This window comes from Equus caballus, chromosome 20, assembly GCF_041296265.1.
Source record: "Equus caballus isolate H_3958 breed thoroughbred chromosome 20, TB-T2T, whole genome shotgun sequence".
Lineage (NCBI taxonomy): Eukaryota > Metazoa > Chordata > Mammalia > Perissodactyla > Equidae > Equus > Equus caballus.
The window spans coordinates 9992646-10018817 of record NC_091703.1 but is presented as its reverse complement, the minus strand read 5'-3'; the positions used below and the strand labels follow the sequence as shown (position 1 = coordinate 10018817).

The 26172-nt window shown below is 36.9% G+C and overlaps 1 protein-coding gene across 8 annotated transcripts; it reads left to right on the top strand.

Moving 5' to 3' along the window:
* The first annotated feature begins 599 nt into the window (after positions 1-599).
* Positions 600-26172, top strand: SLC35B3 (solute carrier family 35 member B3). 8 transcript variants are annotated; one of them, XM_070244927.1, is made up of 11 exons: positions 2029-2175; positions 3696-3792; positions 7473-7766; positions 10337-10458; positions 14339-14493; positions 15787-15894; positions 19089-19186; positions 21117-21209; positions 21610-21721; positions 24397-24466; positions 25555-26172. In XM_070244927.1, exons 3-11 carry the CDS (start codon positions 7566-7568, stop codon positions 25703-25705), a joined length of 1110 nt encoding a protein of 369 aa, XP_070101028.1. In that variant the 5' UTR covers positions 2029-2175; positions 3696-3792; positions 7473-7565; the 3' UTR covers positions 25706-26172. The 8 variants fall into 8 exon arrangements, with proteins under 8 accessions (XP_070101031.1, XP_070101028.1, XP_005603616.2 ...); XM_070244928.1 differs by having other exon boundaries at positions 2071-2252; XM_070244929.1 differs by having other exon boundaries at positions 2077-2338.

The following is a 26172-nucleotide window of genomic DNA, read 5'->3' as shown; positions in this document are numbered from 1 at the left end:
ACTTCTTCTGAATTTCCACACTATTATCTTAACACTCCTTTATCACTTAAATCTCAGTCATTCATTCACCAAGTATTTATTGAGTGCAGACTACGTGTCAGCATCTCTGTTCTAGATGATGGCAATACAGCTGTGAATAAGAGAGACAAAACCCGCTCTCATGGAACAAATGTTCCAAAGGGGCAAGAAAGGTGGGGGAGACATAAACAACAAATATGTGGGAAGTCATCATAACTGCCACGAAGACAAGTAAAGCCAAGTGAGGACAGTGTGCGTATGTGGGAGAGTCAGCTCTCCTAGATAGGGTAGTCAGGGAAGAACTGTCTGATCACGTTACATTTGAGCAGTGACCCAAACAGAGTGAGGTAGCACATCCCATGGACATCTGGGAGAGCAGTGTTCCGTGCAGAAAGAACAGTGAGTCCAGAGTGCTGATGCTTGGTATGCTTGGAGAGGGTTAGATGGGCTTTGAATAGTAGCTGTCAAGATCTTTCTTAGAAGCCACGGTAAGGGTTTTGAACTTCAATCTGAGTAACAGGGTAAACCATTAAAAGTTCTGAGCAGAGGAATGCTATATTCTCTTACAGTTCTAAAACGATCTAAAAGTTCTGAAAGGATCATTCCAGCTGCTGAATGAATTTCAGATGTAAAGAAATAAGGAGGAAGACGACCTGTTAGAAGGTTACTGCAATTATCCAGGCCTGAGTGAATGGTACCTTAAAACGCCTCTTGTATGATGAGTTGTTTTATACTGACATCTACCTTTCATGTGAATCCAAAACTCCTGGAGGGCAGGGAGCTCATACTTCTAATCTTTGGATTACGCATATGACCTATGCATATGGCTATTTAATAGGTGCCTGATAAATAACTGTCGTTTAAATGTCTAACAGTAGTATTAAATGCACGTTATTCAGCTAACAGTATGGCATTATCGAAAGACTTTGTCATTTACTATTTCTTTATGAAATTTAAATTCGCTGAGCCTTAGTTTCCACATTTGTGAAATGCTGATAACATCAACCTAACCAGGTTGGTAAGGATCAAATGAAAATGCTCAGCCAGACCCACCACTTCCAGCAGGAGCTGTCTGCTGTGCTTCAGTATAAACCCTCACATCCAAAACAAAACACAGATGTTGCCCTTGCTGTAAAACGTCTGTGAAATTTTAAGAGCTGTACTTGACCGACTGGATTCTAATGTATATAAATCCAACTCTTCCTTTCTGGGTAGCCAAAGCATGCACTCAGAAATGTTCCAGCTTCCTTATAGTCATCTCTGCCTTCCATATCAATTTGTGTTACCTAAAAGCGACTCATCACCTATCCTATCTTGGTCTTTACATCATCACAACTGTAGATGTTGTCCTAGATGCAGGGTAAATGTTTGGGAGTTTTGATGGCTGGTCAAGCTATGGGATTTACATTCTGAGCAGTTAAGTGGCACTGTCAAAACAAGGCTGGAGACACTTTCGTCATGTTGCAAAGACCGGGGTTGCTGTAGCTACAAGCTGAATTATAACGTCAGAGGAAACCCAAGTGTTCCTTCAGCCCACCTACACCGGAAAGCAGGTATGAGGCGGGCGAGACGCAGAAGCAGAGGAAGGTAAGGCGACTGATCCCTCTCATTTGGATCTAGTAGAGGGAAGAGAGAACCGCAAGGGTTTCTACGTCAGGTTCAACATTCTCCACTTGGCCTCGTTCTCAAACTTCAGAGCAGGGCCTTTCACGTGAAGGTCTCCCCCGGGGGCGTGGGCGTCCACCCGGCACAAGGGACTGGGGAGTACCCGGCCGCCGGAACCCGGGGGGCTGCAGAAGCTCACAGGCTCAGGAACAAGGGGGCCCCAACAGGAGGGTGAGAACATTAGACCCGACGGCGCCCGCCGTGCCTACGCCAGCGTTAGCAGGCAGAGATGCGCGGTCCTCGCACCGCGGCGCCCACCTCGGCCGCGCGGTTGCAGCATCCTCAAGGGCACAGAGCATGCGCGAGAGGTAACCGAGCAAACACCACCCGCGGCCGGAGGCCGGCGAGTGGGCGGCGCTGTGCAACTGCGCACGCGCATGGGGACACATAGGCGGAAGTGGCGCGCGGGCGCCGGGGATGCGAGTATCCTGCGAGGAGGCGGCCGCTGTGGTGGAAAGTGGAGGAGTGGGCGAAGAGGAGAAGCACCAGGAGGTGATGGCGACGCGGCTGGGGAGGGGGAGACGCTGCGTCTGGCTGAGGCGCCATCCAGGCTGAGGTCACCCTTCCAGGTGACACACCGGCTCTGGAATGGATGTGTCTGTCCCTTGGGCCCTTCGCCGTGTTTGGGACCCAGACTCCCTCTCCCCAGAGAACGGTGACAGTGCTCATCTTCCTCTCCATAGCGAGCATGCGGGGAGAGGATGAGGTCGGGATGGAGGGCACCGGTGACTTTCTTTTTTAAAGGACGGGAACCTGCTGGCACGGTTTCTAGGGAGGAGCATCTGCTTTTCCTCTCCCCCTTTCCGCCCCCCGGCTGGCTCAAATTCCCTCAGGCTCCCGTCTGTGGACCCGCAGGCATGAGGCCACTTTCAGGGGGTCTTTTAGGCCGCCTAACCTGTGGAGAATTGTCAGGTTCACCGAGACTGCATTTTAGTTGAGTACTTCCGGGTTTTGCATTAGCTAGCGTACTCTGGTTCTCTGCTGTCCGTTTGATTTGCACTGCAAGGTGATTGTTCTCGCCAGGTTGTTAAATTTATGTCATAGACTTCCACTAGAAGTTCTGCAAATTCCTCCAGTCTTTGCTGTTTAATTCTCTCACGCACCTTTTTATTTTTCTTTTAAACAAAAATTGAAGGCGGAATGATTTGGTGTGCTAACAGAAGTTTTGTGTTTTTTGTTTGTTTGTTTTTTACTGTTGGTCATAGGCATTTTTTCTATAGTAGAATATCAGACCTTTAGAATTGTTTTTTGGATAAACATTTTTCTAAGTGAATTGGGATAGTTTGGGACTTGGAAGGGAGAGACAGCAGCGTTTGGAAATAATTTAGATGTGTTATTTGTACTTAATTTCTTATTATAGATATTAAATCCTAATTTTAGTTTTCTCCCTTAGAAAAAAAGGAGTAACCTTTAAAAATTAGCAAAGAGTTTCTTGAACTTTGTGTAATGAAGTATGTACAAAGAAATAGGCCAGAATCTTGTTTTTCTGTTTTATAATCATACTCCATAGGTTATGATTAATATCCAGAGTCCAGTTAATCTAGGTATAATAGAAATATTATTTGTAATGTTGAATGTGACAAAATAGGGAATCAAGTTTTTTCAGGTTACTCACACTGTAATGACATGTTTTTCTCATATCTTACCTTTTTGTAGTGGGAGACTTTTTTTCTGAAGGTTGGAAGAGACTAGATTAAGAAATTAACTGAAATCATTTTGACTTCATTAGGTGATTGTAAATTGTTATCACAAGTTATTTATAATTTTTAAATTTCACTGTGTGCTAGAAATGCTACCTTTTTATTCCATCTTAGCAGTTATTTGTACCTTCAAGTAATTAAAGTTAAATATCTCTATTGACTTTAGGAAGAGGCCGCAGGCAGTGAGTCACACCGGTGGGTTTTTTGTGTATTGGTTTCAGGGGTTTCTATGAACTTCTAAAGCAAAGCAAAATGTTGATCATTTAGTTTGAAAGTTAATTTTAATTCTGTGCCTTATTTTTTTTCTTGCAGTACAAGGACATTGGCCCAGTTTTTTCAGATGGTGATATCAGTTATTAACGTATCCAAAGGAAGGGATATGGCAAACATGCGGGATCCCAGTTATTAGGTATCAGAGCTCACAGTGTCTTCCTTCATCACTCGCTTCATCTGACCAGTGATGTTCTGATTCCTAAAACTGCATTCTAAATGCAAGGCTTTAAAGGTCAGGTTTTCTGGTGCAGGTGCCTCAAGTAAGCAAAGGAAATGAATTTATTTCCATGTTCACTTCAGATGCTTTGTGGTAAATCTCAGGAGAGATGTCAGTATTTTGGCTTAACTCCACATGTCTAGCACAGGTTTGTGGCTCATAAGATTGCCTCATAAGTGTGTTAGAAATGGGAAAGTGTTGGAAAGGAGCAGAATACTTTTGATTAAATGGTGTTTACTAAAGTACAATAGAGTCATTTAATATCTTACACTTTTTGTTATGTTCTAGAACATCACATGAAGATGATGTCTCTTCCCTTAAGGATTTCATAAGCTTGTAGGAGTAGCAGACATAAAAACAAAAAAGATATACCATTATGATTTAGGTATTTATAAAAATATGTATAAAGTGCTATGAGAGTCCAGAGGATCGACCAACATGTAATTTATAGGACCTTAATGAGAGGTACACCATGGTCAGAATCCACGTTGAGCAGTGTGAAAGATGGATCAGAAAGGGAAGGAGAGATTATTAACAGTCTAGTAATCTAGGCAAGAGAAAGTGGCTGCTCGATGGTAGTGTCAGAAACAGACTTTGGGTATATTTGTGGATGTAGAGTCAAGAGGAATCTTGGCTAAATGTAGAATACGAGGAAAAGGAAAGAGTCGAAAATAATTTCTGGGCTTTTAGCTTGTGTTTCCTAGTAGATACTCTTAAGTGAGATTGAGGATATAGGAAGAAGAGCAGGTTTGTTTTAAGGGGAAAATAATGAGTTCAGCTTTGGACACTTTTAAAATGAGGTGCTGGTGGATCTCATGAGTAGAAACATCAAAGAAGCATTTGAAATGTAGATGTGGATCTCAGATGAGAAGTCTGGGTCGGAAATCCAGATTCATATTTCCACCTGCACATCCGAGGGGTGAATCTGCTTCAGCACACCATGTCACCTTAGCAATGTTTCCAAAGAGTAGAATAATGATAGCTTACATTTATGGAGTACCAGGCACTTTTACATTTATTTCATATAGTCCCAACAAAAGTTCTATGATCGGTACATTTTTTACCTCCGTATGAAAGATACAGAACTTAAAGTTCAGAAATAATTTGCCCGAGGCTCGTCAGCTAATAATTCATAAAGCCAGGTCTTGAACTCAGATCTGTCAAAATTCCAAAGCATGGAGAAAACATCATGCTATGCTGCTTTCTCATAATATTAGCTGTAATTTTATTGAGTCATTACAATATGCCAGGCATTTCACTAAATTACAGACATCTCAGCAGAAGGTGATTCCAGGAGAAATTTTAATACCAATAAAAGCAGGAAAGAAAGGTCTTGTAGAAGTTTTATTTATTCTCTCTGTGTGTATAAATATATAATAATTATTAGTACTTTTCTCCCAACCTCTGTTTAATATAAGATTTTTAGTTTTGCCCACAAGGTTTGCCAACACCACAGTATGTTTGAAAGATCTTATTCAGGCAGAGGGTGAGTGATTGCATGCTGAGATTTGAGGGCATCCAGAAGAAGGACCAGTTTATTTGGTTCCCTGGAATGCTAGGTGCAGGGTAGGCCAGATAGCAAAGACGTAGACACAAATAAGATTTGAGTCTTGCCTTTCCACTTCTCTTCCCTCCCAACTGGGGGAATTAGGAAGGGTGTCACGAAGGAGGGAATGTTAAAGCTCGTCTCAGATCCTGAGCCAAAGCAAAAAGATGTCAGGCTGAAAGAACATGAGCAAAAGGCACAGGTGTTTGAGAGTCCATGGTGTGTGTCAGGAGTGGAGTAGTAGTCTGCTGTGGGCGGTTTAGCGCTGGACTGAAAGAAGTGGAGGGAGAGGAGGCTTCAGATTTATTTGCGTGGCACTCTGTATCCATGCCTACACATATGGAAAATAGTTGCTAAGTTTTTTGTTCTACATTCGCAGACAACGTTTAGGGAATATCATTTCAAGCATGGTTTATAAAAAAAAGTCAAATCTCAAGGGTATCCTACAAGATGACTTAGGAAGTCTTGCTCAGAGATGACAATGATTGAAAGGTAGTAGCGGAAGCAAGAACAATGTATAAAGAAGAAACAGGTAAAGGAAAAGAAATACAGTAAAACTTCTTAAAATTACATATTTTCTGTGGGGAAATATGGCAGGTACCCCGTAAAACAAATGTTCTTTGATACCTGAGTGTTGTTCGTTACAAGTCGTATTCAGGGCCTTGACTCCCAGCTTAAATTGCTGAAGCGGATCTCTGTGAGTCAGCAGAGTAGCGGGAACAGGAAGAGTGACTAACTCTTGCCGTTTTAAACCGTCATATGACAGTTTCTTTTAAAGACTTCCAGAGCAGAGTTCACTATCAGAATCGTCCTTCTCGATCCTCTTCCTTCAACTAGAGTCGAAATTTTAGTTCCTGCTGGCATTGTAACAGACAGCGAGTCTTTTCTAGGAGGAGAATTTTTCCTTTATAAGTTTGTTCTGTTCCTTGTTAAAAGTTCTTCCGCCTTTACGTGGAATTCCTTTTTCAGTTTAAATAAATCCGAAGAGAAATAAATTGACAGTCATCTATGGAGCTTTCATGATTTTTTTCACAGACTAACAAAAATGATGTGTTTTCCAGCTTTTTACAATCCCAAAGACTTTTTTATTTATTTTTTTAAAAAAGCTTTATTAAGGTATCATTGACATACAGAAAAAACACCACACTTGTGTAATATACGCAATTTGATGAGTTTGGACATATGCATACACCTATGATACTATCACCATGATCAAGGTAATAAACATATTTATCACCTCCAAAAGTTTCTTTGTGTCCCCTTTTGTGTGTGCATGTATGGTTAAGAACACTTAACATGAGATCTGCCCTCTTAAATTTTTAAATGGAGAACGCCATGTTGTTGACTATAGGCACCATGTTATGTAGCACATCTCTAGAACGTATTCATCTTGCGTAACTGAAACTTTATACCCATTGAACAAGAACTCCCCAAAGACTTGAAATTAAAGTGCAAAATTCTTCTGCAAAAGAAGAAAATATTTTCGTTACCCAAAGGGATGCTATTAGTAAAGCATATCATCCTTTCTATAGTCTCTGATAAATCTAGCTCTTTAAGTAACTTGGAGTTGTTTGACTTTATTTTAAAATGTCATTAACGAATGTATTTTACAATTGTCTTAGTATTTAAAGGAGCATTAGTTCTTTACTCTTCTGCAGTTAAAGATTGACTTTAATGTTGAAGATGTTATGCATGAACTATCGTGGGCTTTAAAAATTATATCCTCCCTACATATAAAAACATAGTAAAGGTATATTTGCTGCTTTAATGGAATAAATACAAGGCTAGCTTCTGATTTGCTGCTCTAGAAATAAGAATGGTGTATATTTAAGTCAGTGGTGTATGTTGGTCTTTATCAGGTGAAGAGATGTTATCTACAGGAGAGTAGATGTACTGTTTTTGGTTGATCAGAAGCTTAAGTAGGGGAATTAATATATTAATATCCAGGGAGAATGAGACTTACCTGTGTAATTACCTGTGTAATTTGAAATATTTGGGGTGTAGTACTTTATGATCTAAATATTTTGCTTTAATTGCTTATTTCCTTCTCTAGGACTTGGCCCAGCAAACAAAAGAAGGACTGAACAAAGGAGAGGAGACCAGCAAAGATAACTTTGGAAGCTCTGAATGCAGCAGAACAGGAACAATGGATCTCAAGTTCAACAACTCCAGAAAATATGTTTCCATCACTGTCCCGTCCAAAACCCAAACAATGTCACCACACATCAAGTCAGTAGATGACATTGTAGTCCTTGGCATAAATCTCAGCAGATTTAACAAACTTACTCAATTTTTCATATGTGTTGCTGGAGTTTTTGTATTTTACCTAATTTATGGATATTTACAGGTAAAAAATGGTTATTTGTTTACAATATTTAATTATTTATAACAGTTGAAGTCAATATGAGCACTTGCTAATAGTTTTGTCCAAGATATTTTCCTTTATAGGATACCAACTTATTTGCAGATTTGAGTGTTTTAATATAGTAGTAGAAAAGGGCTTCTTAAAAGTAAGTGCTGAAAACAGCTCAAAATTTCAGAGTTAAATAGTTTAAGTGGGGGTAAGGAGCAGAGACAATCTTAAAAAGTTAAAATTATGAAAAAACTTAAAATATTTAATAAAATGTAGGTAATAATTTCAACCATATATTAGTTTCTAAAAGAGAATGATTCAAGTATCGGTTGGTATTTTGGAATATAATTCTCCAGTAAAACTGAATGATAGCATAAAAGCCGTATTCTGGTTCATTCTTGCTTCTTGGAGCTCAATAATAAAAGGTGATTTTTTCAAAGGTATCTTTTTCCAAGGGTATCTCTTTAATCCTGTAATATTTGAATCATTCTTTTTTTGGAGCACCTATTGTGTTCTCATTCTTGTTTGTTTCCTCTTCTAATCTAACTTTGCCCAAACCTTATTTTTCTGTGATTTTTGCCTGTGCAAAAATTTTCTAACATTGCTGCACTTTATCTTATATTTGCATTGTATTATGGGATAGTTATATATGTTTGACCAGCAACAAATTCTTGACCTCCAAAGATATGGGCTGGGTAGGTGAGGATCCAGGCTCGTGTAAACAGGGTGTTTGAATGGGGACTAATACCATTAATGGCCAGTTTATTAGTGATTATTTTCAGCCATTACCAACTTTGCTTTATTTATGCGTCTCCCTAACATGAAAGAGCATTTTATAATTCAAGAAAAGGAAAGTGATATGTTTTCTTAAAACACAGATAATATTTCTGGTATTCTTTAGTGTTAACCAGTTAGAATAATCTTAAAAATTATTGTACTCTTTTCCATTATAGAGATGAAATATAAAAGTAAGTATAAAAAAAGATGGTAGAATTGTGACTATTCCTTAGCTTGTAAACATGCTATGAAGAGTATTAGTGTAAAACAAAAACGAGTTAAAAATATTTATAATTATAACTGATTTCTCCACTCGAAAGTGATATAAAAATTCAGATATCACAATGAAGAACAATAAAAAATAGTAAACTTAATCAAATAAAGGTTGAAATTTCTTGTTGAAAATCATTTTTTTTTTTCTCCTTCAAAATGCTATTCTTACTGGGGCCGGCCTGTTGGTCTAGTGGTTAAGGTAGGCGCAGTCTGCTTCGGTGGCCCAGGTTCAATTCCTGGCCATGGACCTCCACCACTCATCAGTGGCCAGGCTATGGCAGCAACCCACATACAAAATAAGAGGACGATTTGCGCAGATGTTAGTCAGGAAGAATCTTCCTCAAACAAAAAGAGAAAGATTGGCAGCAGATGTTAGCTCAGGGTGAATCTTCCTCAGGGGAAGAAAAAAAACATTATTACCAAATAGCTTGGGAGCAAAGCTAGCCATTGCAAAGGAAAATGAATTTGAAATTTACAAATTTCATTAATTTTTTCTATTTGATTAATCAGAGCTCTTCATTTATAGCTAATATATGCAAAGTTGATTTTAAAATTAGATAAACTGCTGATGATTATGTTTGTAGCATCACTTTCACTTTGTGACATTGCTGTTACCTATAACCGCGTATTAAAATAGTTTAAAGCAAAGGGTTGAAGTTGTGTAATGAAGTTAGCTATATATATAAGGTTCAAAATTTATTTAAAATACAGTTGAAATATATATTTGAGGGGAAGTTTAATTTATTCAATTAAACCAGATAACTTTATTAGAATTCCCTCTTAATGACTTGTTAAGAGTGGCTTGTTGTTGCCACAACTAGAAGGACCTGCAGCTAAGATATACAACTATGTACCAGGGGGGACTTGGGGAGATAAAGCAGAAGAAAAAAAAGAAGATTGGCCACAGTTGTTAGCTCAGGTGCCAATCTTTAAAAAAAAAGAATGGCTTGTTGACAATTAATGTGTTACTTCATGATACAATGTTGTATTGAGGCAGAGTAACCATCCCCCGCCCCAAGGACAGGTTTTATATAGTCTATGACACAAGTATTCCAAAAAATAGTATTACTGATTTGAACTGATTGTATTTCTATGGATAAACAGGTCTGAAATATGAGACTTCTAATGAAATGTGCTGTTTATATAGTAAATGAGTTCTTCGATCAGCCATCTTTCTCATTGTTTTGGGCAACTCTTAATTTCGGTCTTTTAAAAAAAGAGAAAAGCATGGATAACGTGGCTTCCTAGCCATCCCTCTCCCCCTCTGTTTTTCTGCTGATGGTTCTACCTGGAAATCTAGTGTCAGTTCTTTGGAAAGGCCTCCTCACTTCTCTAATTATACCTATGAGAAGCCTTGTGATTTCGGTGTTTTTTCCTTTTTATTTGTTGTTGTCATGGTGGTGGTTGTTGTCGGGGGTGAGGCCTGGCTTCTTTTAAAATGTTGTGCTATAGGAATTTTTTGAGGAAATTGGTCTGCCCCTAGAACTTAACAGTATTTATGTGTCTTTTGACAGGAATTAATATTTTCAATGGAGGGGTTTAAGTCCTATGGCTGGTACCTTACTTTAGTGCAGTTTGCATTTTACTCCATATTTGGCCTAATAGAACTTCAGCTTATTCAGGACAAAAGGAGAAGGTATGTGGTTTGTTTGTTTTTATTTTTTGACAGTTAAGTTTACTAGTAGTAGTTAAATTTTTTTTATATTTTGGGCATATGGAGTATATTATATGTGAAATATAGGTTTCCCATTAATAAAACATATCTAATACCCCAAAATTTTTATCAGTGTAATCAACTATTAAAAAATATTAAAGGGGCTGGCCCGGTGGCATAGTGGTTAAGTTTGCACACTCTGCTTTGGTGGCCCAGGGTTCACAGGTTTGGATCCGAGGCACAGGCCTACACGTTGCTCGTCAAGCCATGCTGTGGTGGCATCCTTTGTACAAAACAGAGGAAGATTGACACAGATGTTAGCTCAGGGTGAATCTTCCTCAAGCAAAAAGAGAAAGATTGACAACAGATGCTAGCTCAGAGCCAGTCGTCTTCACACTCACACACAAAATACATTAAAAATGATACTCCCGTTATACACTGAAAAAACAGATCTCCCTTTAAATGTAATGTTATCAAATAAAAAGCTGTAGTTTAGACTCAATAGTAATAATAACATCTTCTTAAAGCAGGAGAAGGTAGTCAGATGTACATATGAGTACATAGGTGTTATAAATTTCGCTGAAATATGTGTGATTACTGAAAGATTTACAATTCTACTAATATCAAAGTGGTAAAATGAAATATCAATACCTATTTTTATAGTGGTCTTTAAAATGTATAGTTAATGTTTCGTTTTGTGGGATAGATTCCACTTAACGCTGTCATGTTTGTGATGGCCAGTAGCTGTGTTTGCATTCTTAGAGAAATTTCATAATGTTCCTTTTTATCAAAACTAAAAGAACTTGTTTGAGGTTTGAGAAATATCTTGGAATATTTTTAATGGCATATAGAACAATATGCAATAAAAACCTAGTCTCTTCCACTCATATGTGGAAGTTAAACATGTAGACAAAGAGAACAGATTAGGGGTTACCAGGGGAAAGGGGCGGTGGGGGGTGGGCACAAAGGGTGAAGTGGTGCACCTACAACATGACTGACAAACAATAACGTACAACTGAAATTTCACAAGGTTGTAAACTATCATAATCTCAATAAAAAATTTAAAAAAAAAACCTAGTCTCTTATGACAGAAGGTGGTTAGGAATTTGAATGTAACATTTTCTTGGTAAATGTGTGGTTATCCTGTTATAAGGCCCTAATATGTGAATTTTTCTAGTATATATTAGGCAGATCAAATGTAATAAGGAGCTATAATACCAAAATTCTGTCTTCATTGATATTAATGTTTAATCCTTTAATAAAAATAAAAAATTTTCACATCAACTTTTTTTTTCTTACATGAATGTTTTTGATGTTTTTCTGAAGGTAACTCTAAAATCTTAAATATTTAAATCTGTACACCAGTGTTTCTTCACAGGTCTAATTTTACCTCTCAACCTCTCTTTATTGCCAGTAAATTATTAAAGGATGATATTAAAAAAATTTGAATCTGAGGATATCTTCTTCATTATTTTCATGCTCTGAGACTCTACAAGACAGCCATAGGTGGTAGAATAGAAAGTAATTAAATATATCTGTTAAGACTAATATATAAGGAAGTCCAATGATTCGTTACCCAGTGCAAACTGCTGGGCCTTTGCTTGTAAAGTAGAAGAATAGAATGCTGTCTTTATTAAATGAAAAGTGACACAAGACACTACGTCTCCGACCTGTTAACTTTCAGAAGGTACACCTCCCCCTCAGCTCTGCAGATGAGACGAGATGGGGAGTGGGCCGCAAGCTGTGTTTATCCCCTCTTTAAACCACGTGACCATCACGTTTAAAGATAAAATCATTTGTGCTTGATTTAAACATAAGTGAAAGATTTTGGTAGCAGAATTTCTAGATCTATAATAAATATAACATGAACTCAAACTTTTCCATTCCAAGGCACATTAAAAACTTTTGTAGAAAAAGTCTTTAAAGGTCTGTTACAATAAAAATATGCCCAATCACATATTTCTGGGTGTATTTCTGAGTATATACCTCTCCCTGAATTTAAGTGGCACTGCTGTTTAGACCTTTAGTTAGCCAAACTCTGCTTAATTTTTTGCTCCCTATCTTTATATGAATGCCAGTATACTTGAGAGAGTACAGGATTTGGAGTCAGAAAACATGGATTTGAGTCTTGTCACCACCTCTTATTAGCTCTGTCAAAACTTCAGAGAAGTTTCTTAAATTCTCTCAGTTTTATTTTGGGGATCAACTGTGGTAATGTGTGATGAAGCACGTTGGAAACTGTAGGACCTACATATACTACTACTTCCTTTTCACCGAAGATCACTTTGTAGCTTTATCATTAATTCATATGAATTTTTAATAAGGGAGATCTGTCAAATTGGCTTTAAAGGGACATTTTAAAGTTATAATTTTCCCACCGTATCTAAAGAAGTAAGCAATCAGGGTATTAAAATAGAAGCAGTGAGAATCCGAGAGGCAAGAGGATGAAATCTGACTTCCTCGTTTTAGCAGTGGGAAGATGGGGACCTGGAGGAGTGCCGGGATTTTTGTGAGGCAGGTTACCCTCAGAGTTGGACCCTCTTGAGTTCAGGGTTCCTGAGTTTCAGGCTGGTTTTCTTTCTACCTGTATTATGCTGCTTTTTTAATCATCATTCCTTGCGAGTTTTCTGACAAATTTTTATTTTCTGGCCACTGTTTGCCATTCATTTATGAGGAAACTTGACTACTGTGACTTATATCGTTACCTGGAGAAGTGGTGCTGTCCTCCTTTACTGATGATCTCCCACTGAGGGTTAAACCCTACAAACAGCATAAAAATCAGTGTTTGTGTACACTGCTGCGTACGGTCGTGCCAGATCATTTTCATGTGGATTTTGAATGTTGACCACGGTATTAGTAGATAAGTAGGAAAGGCCTCCAAATCCAAATGGAAGTGGAAATGATGCATTTTTATTGAATTTTTTCCAGTAAATTATTTTGCCTTATATCTAGCCATATAAAAAATACAGAAGAATTTTGTTGCCTTGATTTAAACATGAACACAAATCTCAAAGTGGAAACTAGATGTAAGTTTGCAACATAATCTGATTATGTGAATAGCGCTTCCTGGCTTAGTCACACCAGTGTACAAGATGATTCTTTTAGACAATTAAATATCTAGTCAAAGTGAGCATATGCTTGCAGTTATAGCTCAAAATTCTAAAGATGCCAAATTAAGAATCTCCTTTAGGAAATCCAGATAGAACCCAAAGTAAAAGACTTGGGATCATGAGGAGAGAGACTCCTCAAGTGAAGTTGATTGTTTAACACTTTATAAAATATGGAGTTGGGGTGAATCATAAGATGTTCTGGTAATAGAAATCCCATCTAGAGTTTAAACCACTGTGGACTTTTTCTAGAGAAATTCTGCTCAGGTTATTCTAGCAGAATGGACACATGTATTTTTCCTAATGCTAGATGGAAATGTTAGGAAACAGAACAAAAAATTTAGAAGTTAAAAATTAGGTGACTTTTACGATAATAGAGGCCAATATTTTTTAAAAATCAACTCTTTTTTTCTAAATTTAGTCAAGATTTTTTATGTAGCTAGGCCTGCTGTTGAAAACCTTTTACCGGCATTTATGCCTTCAGTAAGAATCTTAGTAACTCTCAAATGCCACTCTTTCACACAGTTGAGAGTTCCCGCTTATGATTGATTAAATCAGGGTAAATTTTTATTTTTACCAACATTCTTTTATACAAGTTAACAGTGTTATAACTTCTAAAATAGTGATATTTTACCAATATTTCTAGAAATATTAAATTAGAAGAGTAACTAGACATTTACACACTGTAAACACGTTATCTTACAATAGTATGAATTGAGTCCCAAAATGAAGATTTTAAAAATTGTCTTTTACAGAATACCAGGAAAAACCTACATGATAATAGCTTTTCTAACTGTGGGTACTATGGGGTTATCAAACACTTCCTTGGGCTACCTGAATTACCCTACCCAAGTCATCTTCAAGTGCTGCAAATTGATTCCTGTTATGCTAGGAGGAGTTTTGATTCAAGGTATAGTAATGATGTATTTTCCTACTGTTTGAAACTAATAGGATATGTTATGGCATCTAGCATTAGGAAAAACATTAAACTTTGATTAACATTTCTAGTAAACATTCTAGATATTCTAACAATTCTGAGATATATAAAAATAAGCTATTATAAAAACTCTGATACTTCTGTGATGTACCTCAGTCTCTGAAATCAATAATTTGGAATCGGGGAAAAATAACAGTATTTTGTTTTATTCATTTAGTCTAGAATGTGCTACGTTTCTAGAAATGCTGTATTCACATACTGAAGACCTAGCTTACAAGTGCCTACAAAGCTGCTTTTTCCAATTCTTTCATTCTTCTGCTCTTCAGGCTTCCACTCTCTACCTCCATTTTACAAATGGACAGTTCTCATGTTGAAGCAAAGCTTAACCTGGGCAGAACTGCTTTTTTACCAGCTCTGCTGGCTTACTGACTTCCTAGAGCCCCAACTAAGTTAAAAGCTATGTGGAAAAAAGAGTGAAAGCGGAGGCAGTGATGGTAACAAGCAGTGGAACAAGTTTTCGTTGCTGCTGTTCATATAACTGTCATGAGGAATAGTCATGTTTTGATAATCAAGTGTTTCTGTATCACGAAAGTTCTGACACAGCCTGACTTCATTTTATGCATTAGATGCCTTCCCCAAAAAAGCCTTTTAAAATGAAAGTGTGTATGTCAACTACTTAAATATAACTTCAGAATAACTCTTCACACAGGAAAAAATATTGACCCAATCCCTATTAAAAATCACAGTTAACATTGTGACGGGCTGGGCACATATAATATTTCCTTACAAAAAATTACGCTACATGATTTCATTATTTAAATGTGGATATTTTAAGATAAGTTAATTGTCACCAACCTAGAAGTTATCTGATTATGGTATGTACAAACAAATAGTTATATAGCCTGATAATTACTCTGGTTACTTTGTAAACTTAGAAACTATAAGAAAATTCATAGCCTTGTGTTATACATAAAGTAAAAGAGGCACTAATTTCTACAAACTTTTTCAGTGTTCATTTACTCACTACCATAACAGGTAAAGTAGAATTTCATATCTAACTTACAAAGATGCATTGGTGCTCGTTGGTAATTTAATTTTCAGAAGCACCCCTTTGGTGACTATGCCATGCCTTGACTGAAGTGTTCTTCCTGTATTTTTGTCATCGGGTGTAAAAGCAGGTCCCTGCTCTACTTGGTTAAACATGTAGATCTAAAACTATGCTGAGAGAGTATTTGCATGAGGTTGACGTCCACTTATTTTGCACAGGAAAGCGCTATAACGTGGTAGACGTGTCTGCTGCAGTGTGTATGAGCCTTGGTCTAATATGGTTTACCCTCGCTGACAGCACGACTGCGCCAAATTTCAACCTGACAGGTAAGGAATTTTATTGTATCCCAGATTTTGTAGGCATTTTGGTTTAGAGTAAGAATTTTTACAATTTCATAAGGATTTTAAATGATGATGTGACACCTGTGAGTCTCATACCTAACATAAAGCTTTCAGACTTTCCATATGAGATGCAGTAAAAATATTACAACTCTGGAAATATAACGGTTGTTTTAGTACTCTTGTATTTTGACATGACAAGGGGCTGTTTGCCCTCTCAAAATCTTCTGTTATCAAGTACATAATAGATCAATTTCGTATAGGCTAAATTTGAAATATACACGAGTTATAGGAGAATCACAGTGGTAATTTTTTTATTCTCATTTTTTTAAAAAGTTGAAATTTGCGCATTTACTTGTCATTGTTTTAGCTAAAGAAGGAAAGTTATGCTGTACTTTAATATTAAACTGTGTAGTAAAAATGTGGTCGTAACAAAGTGTTTAGAATTTTCACCATAAATAGTTTCCTCATAGTGTGCCATGTGGAATTTTGTAAATTAAATTTAGATTGTTCACAAGCAGAATAGGTATTATAGTATGTTTAGAATTAAATAAGAATAAAAAATGTGTGTTGGGGTCGTTTTTATTCTAAAGACCTTACAGAAAAATTGTTTATGTATACAATGTGTCATCTTAAACTATTTAGTTTTACTCATGAGATTATTTTAGTATCATCCCATCTCCTAGCCTGACAAATAATATTTAAAATATCTAGGTCATCAAAGGAACTCTGAGAGAACAAGGGAGAAAAATGTGTATATATGTATGAGCAAGTACAAAGTATAATTGTGAGAAAAAACAGTTATGACGTAATGAAGACAACCATTTACACCAGCTTTGCTGTTCTTACTATGTTGCCTTCCTCACCTGGTTAGCAAAGCTGTGTTAATGGATTTAAATGTAACCAGTTCAGCCTCTTGGAGCAGCCCTTGGACAGCTAGAAGATTCTGGCAGAACCTGTTAGGTCTATTCTTTCACCTTTGGTCATTCGGAATGCAAGTGGTCATTACTTCAATGAGTTTTACTCCGAGAAAGCTTATCGTTGCAGCTGTTTCTAACATGGGTTAGATTCTTCAGGAGCACTTCGTTTTCGTGTCAGCAACTCTAAAAGGAAGATTATATTTGAAAATTGAGGGAATTAACTCTTCTACTTATGAAAAAACAGCTTTAGAGAAGGCACAGAACTTGCAGTTAGAGATTTGGCTTCAGATTCTGTTTGAATCACTTAAACATATAACCATGGGTAAATTGCCAGACTCCTTTGTGCTTCACCTATAAAACAGAATGATGGTGACAGCTCGCCTCACACAAAGATAGCAGGAGGATAGAGTGAGATGATGGAATAATGGGCCATATGTCTGGTGAGGTGGGAGTAATGGTGGTGATGAGAATGATGGAAAGAGGTGGTTCTGTAACTTCTCATTATAACTTACAGCCCTTTCTGGGTTCCCTGGAAATATTTTTTAAGAGAATTAGCACCTAACCATACTTCATGATTAGCAGTAATTGATGAGCACTCATCACAGTTCCTCATCTATAAGAGTATATTTTGTAAAGGAGATTAGAGTACTTATTAAGATGGTTATTTAAGATAGACATAAACAATACTTTGAATGTGTAAAGTGAGTATGTCAGAATTTACTTATTCAAATAGATGTCTACCTTTAAAATATTCCCCTTAGGATGCAATTCAGGTGTTTTCATGCTGTTGCCATTGTTCAGAACATTTTTGGAATGTCTTTGAATAGCCTTTTAGGAGTTAGAACATTGTTGTTTTCAGGGTCTTCAATAACAACATGTCTTTTGAGGACAGATTTGTTATTTGGAACAAGTAAAAGAACATTCAGAATCAGGTTTGGTGAATAAAAATGTTAGATCGAGTAATAAGTACCAAAGTTAGATGCTAAAAAGTCAAATTGAAAAATAAGTATGAAAACTTGAAAATTCTCAATTAAGTGCATACATGTGTCCATGTATTTTTCTGCTACCTGTGATTGCTTATACAATCATGCACCACGAAACGACATTTTCCTCAACGATGGGCCACATGTATGACGGTGATCCCATAAGATTTAATTCCATACAGCCTCGGTGTGTGGTGGCTGTACCATCTAGGTTTGTGTAAGTGCATTCTGCGATGTTCGTACAATGAAATCACCTAACAACGCATTTCTCAGAACCTGTCCCCATCATTAAGCGACACATGACTGTATTTTGAAAGAAAATAGGAGAAAACTCTGTAAGCCCAGCAGAGTCCCACAGATGTAACCAGGGCTGCTCTTTATTCTTTCTGTAAAGCACCGTGCCTGGTGACCAGTGCCCTAAACACTTACAGTTAATAGCATGCTTCTCAGGGCGACGTCCACGTTTGTGAGTATGTTGACTTCCAGCTTTGTTTATACCAGTTGTACCTGTTGTTATGATTATGCAATAGTTAAATATGACTTAAACTATTCAGAAATGAGTTTGAAGAGAGAAAAAATTGTTTCTGTGAAAACTAAGTTAATTGAAACAGTTGACAAGGTAATAAAATCACCATTGAACTAGGTGTGGGTGAAACAACTATAAGCACTGAGGGAGCTCAGAAAAATCTGAAAAGATTCTGTACTCCAATTGTTTCAGGAGTTTCTGGTGCACACTTTAACAAAAACTTGGAAATCATAGAGAATATGCTCTGAGTGTAGTTTATACAAAAGCAAAAGTGCAGAATTTTAGTTAGGACTCATACTCAAAGACATTGGCCACTGCACGCATGTTTATGTGTTTTAAATTAAACTTTTTAATAATAAGGCAATTTTCTTTTGGTTTCCGTCTTCATCTGATTATTTTCAATTAAGTGATTGAATACCAATCCCAATAGATCTAAGAATTTCTTCAATATTTGTTTATTACAGTATTCCTTTCAAATATATAATATAGTTTAAAAGCAGAACTATTATTTGACATGATAGTGAAACACACTAACGGTGGCAGCATTAGCACAGTTTATTAGTGTTACTTTGATTTATTAATATCATCATCTATGTGCCTATTACAACTGGTTGTGGATAAAAATACTCAGCTTTACTGAGCAAATGTTATTTAAGATGTGCTTTTATTTTTTAACCCAATGAAATCTCATAAATTTTGGTTATCGCTCATGTTTAAATAAGGAGGTTGTTTTTTTCTTATGCCTTCTTGAAGGTGTGATTCTTATTTCCCTGGCCCTGTGTGCGGACGCTGTCATTGGAAATGTTCAAGAGAAAGCTATGAAGCTGCATAATGCTTCGAATTCAGAAATGGTAAATACTCGAGTGCTTTTTCTTCATGCCGGACAGACTCAAAAATGGTGATATACTTAGTTTTATGAAGTAGTTATGGTGTTAAAGACATCCATTGTATTATTAAACTAGTTTATCATCATCACTTTCATAAAGTAATACATTCAAACATTAAAGGAAGGTAAGAGGGAAAATACCACTGCCCCTGCTTATTGTATAATTATTTCCGTTTAGAAGTTTGTAACTTTTATGTGGTCCAGTTTGTGTTTTCCTTCCTGGCTTCTGGCTATGTACTATGACTGAAAAGGGCTTTCCCAGCTCTGTAAGATTTAAGAATTTTACCCATGTTGACTACTACTCTTATGACTTCCTTTTTTATCAAATCTTTGATTCAACCAAAACTTTTTTAAAATTTTCTTCCTTATGCCTATTCACTATCATTTATTGAATAATCCACTTTCCCAGCTTATTTTAGGTGCCTTCTTTATCATACCATATTCTAACGTAGGGTTCAGAATTGTATTCTTTTGCATTTATTTCTGCACCAGAACCATGTGATGACTGCAGCTTTCTCAGACATTTACCGTCTGTTAGGACTAGCCGCCATTGTTCCTTTTGTTTTTCAGAATATTACTACCAATAGTTATTCTTGGGTGTTCATATTCCAAATAAACTAGAAATCCCATTGGTATTGTGGTTGGTATGGCATTGAATTATAAATTAATTTAGGGAGAATGGCATCTATACAGTTGATTCTTTCAGTCCAAGAATAAGGTATGACTTTCCTTTTATTTGAGTGTTTTTCTTTTTAATGTCCCTTGGATTTTAAAGTTTTCTTCTTATAAATCCAGCATATCTCTTATTGAAGTTATTCAGTGTTTCATCTTTTTGCCATTGTTACTGCAAACAATGCCTTTTCTTCCACTGTGTCTTCTAACCGGTTGATGTTTTTGTACAAGATAGTTATTGTGTGTTTGTTTACATTAATTGTGTAGCCAACCACCTTGCTGGACAGACAGGGCATGCTGCATTAAGGATCTGTGGGACTGGTCTTTCCTGTTGCTTTGTCAGCAGAGTGGGGCATCTTTAAGGAGTCCCTAGGAACATAGGAACTTGAATCTTGGTCAGGATTTTCTTGATCATCATCACTACTTTTCCTAGTAAGGTAAAGATCAGAGAATTAAGGAAGTGTAGGTAGTTAGAAAGTTAATGTGCTACGGTGGTTAAGACCGTAGGCTCTGGCCTTCGATAGTTTCAGTTCATATCCCAGCTTTACTAGTTCTCTTATCTGGGGAAAATTACTTAATATCTCTAAGTTTTAGTTTCTTCACGTGAAAATTGGAGGATGATGATGAGAGTACCTATCTCATAGCTTGGTTGTGAGAAATAAATGAGATAATCCATATAGAGCATTATTAGCACAGTACCTGACACATAGCACATATTTAATTTTGATGCTGATTCTACTGATGAGTATAATAACCTGGGTTAGAAAGATTGCTGGAAAATTGGGAAACCAAGCAATAGATATGCCATTTACTGCTTATTTTCACCATATTTTAATGTCTTGCAAACAATATTTGGGTTTTTTGATGTTTAATAAGTAGCTTTAAGGTTTTTTTGTTCTGCTTATGTATGTTTTTAGAACCCCAACATTAAAATCTGGTTTGAAGTCACTAATTAAGCTAGGCAAAATGAATGATGATGTATCCATATACAAAAAGATGAGTGCCACTGTGTTATGTTGTACTTAAAACCAGGCGTTGACTTATAAGCAGTTAGGGTCAACCATCATTTCCAGAAAGTTAAGCTGTATTGAAACAATGCTATTACTTTAAAAATGTTTCATTTTACAAATTTAATTGATTAATTGAGCCATATATCAAAAAGCCTTCATTTTCTGCCTTTAGTTTGATAGCGCTTTTTTCCCCTGCATTTTTCTCTATTCTAGGTTTTGTATTCGTACTCGATCGGTTTTGTGTACATTTTACTGGGATTGACATGCACTAGTGGACTAGGCCCTGCGGTCACATTCTGTTCAAAGGTAAACACTGATCACGTTTTTTAAAGTAAACATCTGCCATTAAATAATTTCATGTATATTTCTAATTCCTCTTGTTCAAAAAGACTATTTTATATGTAATGTGATAACTCCTTTAACATAATATATGCAGATCAGAAATGAAATGATTTATATTTAAATTTATCCTTGCTCTACCCTGTAAGTTCATTTTTAAGCTGTTCATAATGTAGAAGTTGGGAATTTTTAATTTCATCATTGTTTTTCCATTAAATCAGAGCTAAATAAGAATCTTTGCTTGACTGCATTGTTGAATGGCTTATTATTGCTCAGAAAGTTGATTAAAATCTGTAGCTTTATTTCATTTGTAACACCTCAGGGTTTGTTTTGCATTTTCCTGACAGGCTTTCTTTATGTGTTGCAGAATCCAATTCAGACCTACGGTTATGCTTTCCTTTTTTCCCTCACTGGCTATTTTGGAATCTCCTTTGTTCTGGCTTTGATTAAAATTTTTGGTGCACTTGTTGCTGTAACAGGTAGGAATGATGTACTTGCTTGGATTATGAAATAAGCGCTTAAATTTTCTCTGATGCTCTTTTCCAACAGATAAGGGCAATATCTACTCTTCATTAAAAAGAAAATTGTCATATTTCACCAATTTATTCCTTAGCTTTCTTTAAAAGCCCATATCTTTCCTTGGTATTTCTTTAAAATTCTAAAGAAAATAATGTTTGATCTTAATTTCTTATTTAAAGGTGTAATTTTAAAGTCAGATATATACATGTATCTAACTAGTAACTTTTGAATACATTAAAAGAACTTTTTATTAAAAAGTCTGATGGGCTGAATGCCTTCAGAGAAAACTACTGCCTTTGTACACTTGTAATTTATAACTAAAACTTCCAGTTTTGTTGCACTTAAAGTATGGCAGGTGTATCTTAAACAAAGCCTTTGGGACCTTTCATTTGTATCCTTTCTAGGACGTCAACCACATTAGCCTCTCTTTTCGCTAGTAGTTATTATGCGCCTGCTCTGGGCGGAGACTTTGCCTGCCACTTTAGAGGAATGGGTGTTGTATTTGTCCTGCTTTGGAGGAGGGAGAGAGACAGATGAGGGGCTGCAGGGGAGACCTGGCGAGGGGAACAGGTGACTCAGTGTGCTACCTCATATCATTTGCCAAAGGAACGGTACACATGACAGACGCTCTCAGCGTCTCCCAGATGGAGAGAGTGCTGAAGCCGGGGTTGGAAGCCTTATAGCCTGTCATGAAGAGTGCCGGATTGGCTCGCCAGAGAAGGCAGAGCCCAGTCCCAGCTCTGATGTTTAGTGATGTGTGACCTGGGGAGTAGGTCTCCTCTGGGCCTCATCTCTCCATCTTGCGAAGGGGCTGAGTTTCACTTGATCACCTCTATCAGAGATATGTAGAATTTATATCCATAGTGCATATATACATTAGTATTTTACATGATTTTAATTTTTCATGGTTTTAGGGGAATACTTATTTTAATTCCACAGAGTAAATTAAACAAATTAGTAAATACCTCTCTCTTTGTAAAAGTATATTTGCTTCCTAATTTTTCTCCTTGTTTGCTAACATGTGACTCTCCGTTTAAAAGTTTGTGTCCCTAATGGTAAGTAGAGGGAATTTAAATGTACATCAGGCCATATCACTAAGTTATGTCCGGTCCTCTCATACTATCAAGAAAGATTGCAAATTCATATACTTAGCTTGGGTTCTAACTTTGCTTGTAAGATAAGTGTTCAAAAAGGGGGTCTGATATCACTTGGTGTGTATCACTTGAGCCCTTTGGTTGGTATAAAGAAGCGTGAGATGCAGTCCTTGGCTTGAGGTGTGGGCAGGTTTATTTCTCTCTCACGTAAAAGAAATCCAGAGGTGGTAATAGTAATAGCTGACATGTACATAGCCCTTATTATGTACCAGGTGCCACTTTAGGTATTTTGCACATATTATTCGTTTTAATCTTGCAATAATCCTATAAAGTAGGCTCTGTTATTGTTCCATTTTACAAAAGGGTGAACTAAGACACAGGGAGATTAAGTGACTTGCCCAATAGTCCACCAACTAGTCAGTTGCAGAGTCAGTATTCCAACTGAGGCAGTCTGGCTCCATACCTGTGCTCTTGACCCATATGCATACTGCCACCTGAGCTGGTGTGGTGGCCCCATGCTTGTTAGGAACCCAGGCACCTCTGTCTGCCCTGCCATCTTCATCCTCATTCCAGGCAGCGGGATGGAGAGAAGATGAAAGACACACCTTTTTCTTTATGGAAACTTCCTGGAAATCAACCTCCTAGAAACAGCACTTCTGCTCACATTTCATTAGCCAAAACCTAGTCACAGGACCACACCTCGCTGTAGGAGAGGCTGGAAGCTATGCTCAGTTAAAAATAGGCATCCTTTTACTAAGTAGAAGGAAAAATAGATTTTTGGAATGGGGCTCTAACACGTTTCCAAAAGAGTTTTTTCATTTGGTATTCATTAATTCATGCATTGAATATTAATTACCAGGAACTATGTCACATGTATATGTGGATGTATAAGACATATAAGGATGAATAAGATAAGGAGCCAAGTAAAGCACACAGTTTGGTGGGAAGATAGCAACTGATAATGCAAAGTTGGGGGAGAGGCTATAATGGAGATCAGTGCAGAGTTCCTGTCTCTGACTGGGTGCGACAGAAGGAAGGTTTCAAGCCTTAACGCAGACTTCAAGGTAATACTTGAAGGACAAGCACAAGTTAATGCAGACATGTAAAGAGGATTGTTAAGATTACTTATAGTCTTATCAAGAGATGAATGCTATTAAGATACTAGTATGTCTTTAACATGACTACTTGTAGAGAATGACCTCTGCTCTACCTAATCATGTATTCCTTGGGAAAGCCTTTCTTTCCTGCCAAACTAAGTCAGTCTCTCCAAAGGATGGCACACTTCCACAGTGTCACGGCCTCCACCAAGTCCCTATGACAGTTGTACTTTAACCGTTAGCAGCATCCTTTAATGTCTGTACCCCTGCTGGACTGTAGACTCCACAGAAGTGGGAACAGTGGCTCTTTAATTTTGTTTCCCGTTGTTTCCTTGGCTCCTAACACAGATCCTGCACATAGTAGGCTCTGTAAATATTTGTATGATTTCCAAAGTATCACCAGGATGGTAGGCTCATTCTAAACCAAGCTTTTTCTCCCTACAGTGACAACAGGAAGAAAAGCAATGACCATCGTGCTTTCATTCATATTCTTTGCTAAACCATTCACATTTCAGTAAGTACTTTTTAATTCACAAGTTTTTCCACTTTTAGATACTTTGTTTCACATTTGCTCTTAAACAGCCTTAGTTTCTTTATAAAGAATCTTTTTCATCTTGACCCCTAATTTATTGATGTATTTTCAGCTGTTGTAGAAATGTATGTAATTATTTTGAAGAAATCGTTTTGCACACTTAAATTGCTAACCAGAGTCCCAGTGCAGGTGTGACCCTGTTTCCAATATAGAGTGTGAGTGTGCGTGAGATGAAGGGGTTCCCCCTTGCCCTAATGCAAGTATATATATTATATACATATATATATATATATATATATATACACACACACGGTTTTTAAAATTGTTGCTTTATTGTCTGCCTTTTCCCGCAAAGGATTTGAGGTAGAGAAGTATTCTGTAAGTTGTGCCCTAATGATTTGTTTAGTTTGTGGCTTCTTGTGAAAGCATTTACTGTTTTCTTTACTGTCTAGTGTTTACTGTCTAGTGTCTATGTTTGAAATTAGCATCATTTAAACTTATGTTGGTTAGTAATTGAGAAGACGCAAACCTAGAAATTATTGACATGTAAGCTTAAAGGTACCCACAAAATAAATTTCCTTCAATGTATTGTTTGTTTTCTATAAATTAGTTTCTCTTTCTGCGTGTGCTAGGTATACGTTCTAGTAATCGATGCTAATTCCCTGTCTTTCTCCGGGTTCCCCTCTTTCTCTTTATATTCTACCCAACTGGGATAACTAGTTCAGCTGCTACATTGTTTTCCCAAGGTGACCATTAGCAGGTTGATGCATCCAGAACTTTAAAAATACTCTTAAAACTTTGGTAGGAGTCGAACTTCCAATTTGCTGTTATCCTCAAAATTCAAATGAACTGCGTTATTTTGTAAAATATCCTCTCTCTATGTGTAACTAACATAACAGATGTGGAATTCTTTCTAATCTGATCTAAAAATACTATTTTTATTTTAATGCTATTATTGTAGGCCTCCAATAGCAAAATTTTATTTTATTGCAGACTCATCACCAACTTCTGTGGTTAACAGTAAGCTGTTACCTTGATATTAACCTTTTTTTCTTATTTTTTTCTCTTAGGTATGTATGGTCTGGTTTTTTAGTTGTTCTTGGTATATTTCTCAATGTTTACAGCAAAAATATGGATAAAATAAGACTACCGTCACTATATGATCTGATAAACAAAATGGTGGAAACAAGAACGTCAAGGACGTTGGCACAAACCGTATAGTACGTGATTTGTCCTATTTAAGGTAGACTTCTAAGGAAAAAATCATCAACTAATTAACTTTCCAGAGGGATTATTATAAAAACTAAAGGCTCTGAAAGCACGCCATCCATTTGGGCTGGATTACAGAGGACGTCGGCCCTTTTCTTCAGAACACTGACTGACTGCTGAAGTGATCAGGAGAGCCGCATCTGGCACACCTTAGAATAAAATGTCAATATGAAGGACTGTAGTTCTTAGCAGTTTATTGAGAATTTCACTGGAAATGGACCATGTTGCAAGACTAATTGGGTATCGTTATGACATATCAAAGACACTGATATGTAACAGCAGCTTGTTTTGTCTTCCTTCCATTTTGGTGGCGATATTTAAATTGATTCTCTGTTGTAAGAATGAACTGATGATTTAAAGTCAGGAGAGAATCACTTCATTATAAATAAAATTATTCTGTGATTTTCCTTTTTTAAGAA

Coding starts and splice junctions, on each gene's coding strand:
- SLC35B3 (XM_005603562.4), top strand. CDS start 2,061: ATGGGGACACATAGGCGGAAGTGGCGCGCGGGCGCCGGGGATGCGAGT. Junction 21,210..21,609: donor CGGTCACATTCTGTTCAAAG/GTAAACACTGAT, acceptor TATGTGTTGCAG/AATCCAATTCAGACCTACGG. Junction 24,467..25,554: donor GCTAAACCATTCACATTTCA/GTAAGTACTTTT, acceptor TTTTTCTCTTAG/GTATGTATGGTCTGGTTTTT.